At 49.1% G+C, this 6,877-nt stretch overlaps 1 protein-coding gene across 4 annotated transcripts in view; it reads right to left on the bottom strand.

The window, feature by feature from the left end:
• Window positions 1-2,342: 2,342 nt before the first annotated feature.
• LOC105022010 (disco-interacting protein 2 homolog C) overlaps window positions 2,343-6,877 on the bottom strand; it is a 22,733-nt gene continuing 18,198 nt past the window's right edge. For all 4 annotated transcript variants that reach the window (XM_029116332.2, XM_029116334.2, XM_029116333.2 and 1 more), the window contains 9 exons: window positions 6,363-6,493; window positions 5,858-6,026; window positions 4,692-4,862; window positions 4,399-4,460; window positions 4,244-4,301; window positions 4,050-4,124; window positions 3,704-3,878; window positions 3,477-3,600; window positions 2,343-3,370 (listed from right to left, as the gene is read on the bottom strand). In XM_029116332.2, the coding sequence (XP_028972165.1) occupies window positions 3,118-3,370; window positions 3,477-3,600; window positions 3,704-3,878; window positions 4,050-4,124; window positions 4,244-4,301; window positions 4,399-4,460; window positions 4,692-4,862; window positions 5,858-6,026; window positions 6,363-6,493 (1,218 nt within the window). In that variant the 3' untranslated portion in view covers window positions 2,343-3,117. The remainder of the gene's footprint in view (window positions 3,371-3,476; window positions 3,601-3,703; window positions 3,879-4,049; window positions 4,125-4,243; window positions 4,302-4,398; window positions 4,461-4,691; window positions 4,863-5,857; window positions 6,027-6,362; window positions 6,494-6,877) is intronic.

Below are 6,877 nucleotides of genomic sequence, written 5' to 3'. Positions count from 1 at the left end.
TGAGATATCAGGGATTGTAATGAAGGGGAATTCTTTCACATAAAATCCATGGAGTGATCAGTTTAACAGCTTGATAGAGACATCATGGCGTTGCCCAATAGAGGACAGCGGAGGAAGAGGAAGGACGAGAGGGTGGTGGTCTCAGATCTTTGATAGTTAGTCTGGGATCAATTCAAACCCAATGTTTACGCAGTGTCTTATTTACAGACCTGTGCCCACTTCTAATTCTGAAAAACGAAAGCTAACATCCTTTGTAGTATTTGTAGGTTTTTACTGTAAGACCAGCATGCAAACCCACCACAGAGTTGGTTGTCACAGGGGGTGGGGTTGGTTGTCACTGTAATATTCAAATGAGATGTGCAACAAGAAATTAAGATGATTTTTATGTTATTATTCTGTCTCTCACTGTTCAAATAAACCTACCATTAAAATTACAGACAGATAATTTCTTTGTCAGTGGGCAAACGTACACAATCAGCAGGGGATCAAATACTTTCTTCCCTCACTGTAATTGTCCGATAAGACCAAAATGTTTTGAAAACTGTGCCCAATATCTACCCTGGTGGCCTATGCCCTGTAATTGAAACCGAGGACGGGGAAAGCGGGCGGTAGCCTACATTATAAGGTATTCTTTCGCTTGTATAATGACGCTGAAGGGCGAAAAAAACTGTGTCTGTTGGGATTTAAACCAACCATGGCAATGTTCAAGCAGAATCATATTTTGTTTTACAACTGTCAAGCCCTATTCACACAAAGTGAATGAGTGAGTGTATTCACATGATTACCACCAAAAACCAGCCTGTAAATGAATTTGACCGTTGAAAGAAGAGATGTGTTTTCCAACTACGGATTCCAGGGTCAAAAACGTAATGTCCTTTCAAGTAATCTGCTGACTCTTTCAGAATTCTTTAGCCATATCATAAATTTCTTAATAAATTGCTTAGTGGCATGGAATAACGTTCCCTGAATAATATCAGTTGTCACTGTTCTCTTATCCACCCGGTTTTCCCTTTCTCCCCATGCCTCTGTCCCGTGTTCGTTCTCAGGGGGTAGAGTGTGTACCGATGAATCTGCTTTTAAGAGCCTCAGAGACATGGGGAGAATATTAATCTTATTTGGGAAAAAATACCATGTACACAGTGTGTCCGTTTCAGAGTACTGTTTATGTGTGTATATTTGAAAATGCATTTGCACATTAGTACCAATATGTCACACACACACACACACACACACACACACACACACACACACACACACACACACACACACACACAGATGGCTTCCTGTTATGACATGATGTAAATATGGGATTTAGTTTTAACAGAAGGTCTCTCTATCTGCCTCTGCAATTGTCGCGTTGAGCACTGCTGTGACTCCGAGGGCAGCCCCGACTCACCCCACAAGGACTAGGACGGCTAAACCCTAGGTCAACGTTTTCCCAATGGATTCTGACCCAAGGTCAGCATAGTATTTCTGCCCTCAAATGTTTCAGGTTAGAATTGATGAAGCAAACTCACCCTGAAACATGGGTAACACATTTCACTGCTGCATCTGCTTGAGTGTGAATCAAAGATCTGTGAAGCAATAAAATATCACTGGAAGCAACTTAACCAATCAAAGCACTTTATTGCACTGTATAGTGTGACGTTGAGCCAATGGCAGGCTCTTATAAAAGTGTAATTTTTATCTTTTCATCATGTGTACAAAACAGTCACACACACCTGAACCGTACAAAATCAACGCTATTTACACACAATAGTCACGCACGCGGACGCACACACGCACATACACACACACACATACACACACACACACACGCAAACACATGCACACACACGCCATGCTTCTCTCAACCCCCATGTTTCTGGACCTCAACCTTCAAGACTGACCTTCGCTGTCCCCAACACAGCCAGGGCTGACGTCACCGTTCTCCAACACGGACTAACAACCAAATAAATACGCGCCATGATATGCATGTGTTCCATACCTAATGCTATAAGCTCTCCGAGACGAAAGTGCCCAATTAACGGAAATAAAAATGAGCTACGGTTACGACGATAGAACAAAGTCAGGAGCCGAATGTAAACAAAGCGTAAGGCGCGTTATAACGACGTTTCTCACGGAAAAGTTAAAAACTCATAACACTCATAGGATGCCATATGACTGATATATACATTTAATCTAAACTGCCTCTTGGTTAGACCACACCTCCCTGCATATGCCTACCAAATGACACCGTGACCCTACCTTATATTGTCCCAGGTGGTTCACTGAATAGGGGACGGGATCCATTCGGAATCTAACTTGCATCTCTGGTCCAGCACCCGCCTCCCCCCCCCGCCACCCCCCACTGCTACTTACTGGGCACTCTGCTTAGCAGAATCACATATTACCATCGTCAAATGCCAGCAAAACAACACGGTGTGGGAACATTCGTATCCTCCTATTGGATTAACTTGGCGATGCATTTACGTTGGCATTCAGGAGTCAATCAGTTTCAGGAAACAAATTGTCAAGGGGCCGAACGTGATTCTTGTAAGGGTTCACTGTATCAAACACACACACACACACACACACACACACACACACACACACAGGGTGGAGGTGGAGAGAGCAGTATTACAGGGCTAATCCTTAGTGTCTTTTAGCGTTCTATCCATATAGATCATTATGTCTATGTACAATATTTATATTTTTACACTAATCTGAACAATATACTTTTATGACTCTAATCCGAGCGTCTACTTGGTGGTGAAACAGATATGTTCAGGGATAACGTCCCCGCTCTCTCCATACCCCCTGGCCTAAACGATGAGCAGTGGTCTAGTCTCTGTCCGTCACAGTGTTCCTCTAAGGCTTTGTACAGTGACTTCCTGTCTGTGAGTCCGGTCTTCCCGGGTGGTGCAGAAATAGTCACGCCTCCGTCACGCCGCGACCCAGGAATCCCCGGGCCGGCGCCGCGCCCCCCGTAACGTGACAGCGATTGAAAAAAAAAAATGAAATACAGTACGTCTCGATCAGAAATGAACAACACCGGCGATATACACGCACATATGCATACACACGCATGCTAACACGCACACACACACACACGCACGCACGCACACACGCGCCACGCTACATGTTGTACGCCACATAGATGGGATCCAGCTGGTCCTGCAGGAAGCCGTCACGGAGGTGCATGCGCTGCTTCTCCCCGCGAGAGTTGATGGGGATAACCCCGATGTCCGTCACCACGACAACCCCGACGATGAGGTAGTGCTCCTCCAGCACGGCTTTGGTCACCATGGGAACCAGGTCCAGGGCCTCCTGCTCCGAGCCTTCCAGCTCCACCACGACCACCAGCAGATTGGTCCAGGGGAACACCGCGCTGTCACACACACACACACACACACATTAGTCGGTTTGGATCCGCAGCGCGTCCGCACGTGTGTGTGACGGGCACAGCCCGCTGACAGGGCGGGCGGAGGACGCACCACTCCATGATGCTCTTGTGGGTCCGGATGACGGAGGTCTCTATGTCTATCGGGTGGTACCTCATCCCCCTCAGCTCCATGGCCTCCTCCAGCGCCCCGACCACGTACAGCGCGTCGTGCCTCTCTGGGGACGGCACGGAGAGAGAGAGAGAGAGAGGGGGCGTGAGGGCGTGAGGGGGCGCGTGCGCGTGCGTCTGTCTGCGTGCGCGCGCGCGTTCTGTCCTTACCTCCGCTGGCGTCGGTGAGGTCCGTGCGTCGCAGGAAGCCCAGGTAGCCAGTGCGAGCCCAGACGGTGGACGTGTCCCCGAAGCTGAGCCTGGAGGTGAAGTGGTCGGACTGCAGGACCTCCTCCCCATAACCACTGTAGTAACCACTGCCGTTATGGGCACTATGGACCCAGATCTACAGACACGGGGAGAATCAGGGCCACGTCGGGCGCGGACTGCGCGGACATCATGTGTGTCTGTGTGTGTGTCTGTGTGTGTGTGTCTGTGTGTGTGTGTCTGTGTGTGTGTCTGTGTGTGTGTCTGTCTGTGTGTGTGTGTCTGTGTGTGTGTGTCTGTGCTTGCTGACCTCTCCTAGGTGGGAATCTCCCAGAGGTCCCTTGGTCTCCGGGTTGGCGATGATGATGCGTACTCCCGGCAGGATCTGAAACAGTCAGTTACCCGGCAGTTTAGTCCAGTTCCGCGCGCGCGGAGCCACTCGGCGTCCAGAGAGCTACAGGCCTGCCGGCGGTCACCGTGCTAAAGTTTAAAACGTGAGCTTACCTTTCCTGACTCCATGAGAGGAAGGCTGTGGGGGGAACCTCGCTCCACCAGCCGAACCCTGACAGGCCAACAGACACAGCGTTACAACACACGACTGGCTAACTCATCCCAGGGGTTCACTCATCCGATTCGTGATAAGCGACGGGCAGACGTACCTATCGTGGCGCAGAGCTCTCATGTCCACGTACACTGTCGTGGGGTCCGGCCCTGAGGTACCCTGTAACCAATCACAGCTCAGTGACCACATCATACGCACACACCCACAGACACACACACACCCACAGACACACACACACCCACAGATACACACACACCCAGACACCCACAGGCACACACACACACAGGCACAGACACACACACACCCACAGATACACACACACACAGGTGCACACACCCACAGACACACACACACCCACAGGCGCACACACACACACACACACACATTTACCTGCAGACAGATCGCCAGGTTCACCCTGCAGCCGAATGCTGTGCTGACTGAGCGGGGGTGCAGACCGAGGTCTTTGAACAGCTTGGAGAAGGAGTGGGTCAGAGACATCCTGGGTCTCTCCTCCGCTACCACAACACACGCCCTCACACGGGACAGGTCCAGGCCCCGGGCCTGTGGGAGGAGGATAGGGGAGGGGGGTTGGGGGAGAGGGGAGGTGTTTTACATATATATGTACTGTACACAATATTTCAATGTCTGCCTACATCTCATCCCACCCTCATCCTTTCTACAGCCGTTGCGTCCCACCCTCATCCTTTGTACCCCCCTCTCATCCCACCCTCATCCTTTGTAACCCCCTCTCATCCCATTCTCATCCTTTGTACCTCCTTCTCATCCCACCATCATCCTTTGTACCCCCCTCTCATCCCACCCTCATCCTTTGTACCCCCTCTCATCCCACCCTCATCCTTTGTAACCCCCTCTCATCCCATCCTCATCCTTTGTACCTCCTTCTCATCCCACCATCATCCTTTGTACCCCCCTCTCATCCCACCCTCATCCTTTGTACCCCCCTCTCATCCCATCCTCATCCTTTGTACCTCCTTCTCATCCCACCATCATCCTTTGTACCCCCCTCTCATCCCACCCTCATCCTTTGTACCCCCTCTCATCCCATCCTCATCCTTTGTACCCCCTCTCATCCCATCCTCATCCTTTGTACCTCCTTCTCATCCCATCCTCATCATTTGTACTTCCTTCTCATACCACCATCATCCTTTGTACCCCCCTCTCATCCCACCCCCCTTCTTTCTACCTCTCTATCATCCCACCCTCCTCTTTTCTAACTCCCTCTTATTGCTCTTTCATCCTTTCAACCTCCCCTTCATCCCACCCAACGGATGACTTCAAAGCTGCTGTTTGTTTCTGGATTTGTTCCCTCTCTTGATGAATCAGCTCCCGGTTCCCATGGCGATTTAAACTGCGAAAGTTAAGGTTCTTAAAATAAACTCAATCTGTCCGTCAGCAACCAATCACACAACAGCTCAGACCAGAAACACACCGTTCACTCAGTTGATTCAAAGGCCATACAGAGAGCACTTGATTTAGTGCTCCCCGCTTGTGAGCTGCGTGTGTCTGAATGTGTGTGTGTGTGTGTGTGTGTGTACCTTCAGTGCTTCTGTCTGCAGACCCAGTCCTTTGGTGCAGAGCTCCATGACGCTGTAGGAACAGAAGGTGTCTCTGACTTTGAGCTGGCTCACTGCAAGCAGCCACAGGGCCGGGTTAGACTCCAACTCTACTGGAGGGATCAGGATGGACTGGTGGCCACTATACACACTGGGGGGGGACGGGGGAGACGGGGGAGACGGGGGAGAGGGTGTGCAATTAGAGGGGAGTTAGAAACATTAACATTGAAACAGTGAGTCGTCTGATTTGAGTGGTGTGTGTGTGTGTGAATAAGGAAGAGTGTGTGAATTTTATAAGGAAGAGTGTTTGTTATTGAGTGTGTTTGTGTGTGTGTGTGTTTGTGTGTTTGTGTTTCAACACTATTGTTGTTTTCCCCTTGGGGCTTAAGGCTATGTATTTTGAAAAAGCACTTTGTGACATCTGCTGATGTAAAAAGGGCTTTATAAATACATTTGATTGATTGATTGATTGATTGATTGCGTGTACCTGCAGAGACACCAGAGGACAAACCCCAGGCCACAGTACGGGTCCAGACAGATGGCTACCTCCCTGGAGGGATACAGCTCACACTGCAGCTTCACCGACCGACAGAACGCTCCAACTGCATTATGGGACATCTACACGCACAAACAGAATCCATGGTGGGGGTTAAAAGTCTAAGGGTGGAAAGTTCAGATGTCAGGGTTTAGAGGTTAAGGCCACGCTAAAGTCTTGGCTGGGAAAACTACCTAAACCTACAGGATGTTGAAAAATACATTCAAATGTTATCCACAAGTTCATTACACTTGTTGTTTAATTTAGAAGATCTTCTTAATCATACAAGAGCATGTAGGGTTAAGTGTCTTGCTCAAGGAAATCCCAGGGCCTTCCCATGCTTTGGTTAGCAAGCAAGCAAGCAAGTTTATTTATTTAGCACAATTCCAACATAGAAGCAATTCAATGTGCTTTACCAAGAAAAACAAAATATATAAAATAAAACATAGAATAAGAAAATAGAAATA

This window comes from Esox lucius, chromosome 21, assembly GCF_011004845.1.
Source record: "Esox lucius isolate fEsoLuc1 chromosome 21, fEsoLuc1.pri, whole genome shotgun sequence".
In the NCBI taxonomy this organism is placed as follows: domain Eukaryota; kingdom Metazoa; phylum Chordata; class Actinopteri; order Esociformes; family Esocidae; genus Esox; species Esox lucius.
The sequence above is the reverse complement of the archived record's forward strand: the minus strand, read 5'-3'. Positions and strand labels throughout refer to the sequence as shown.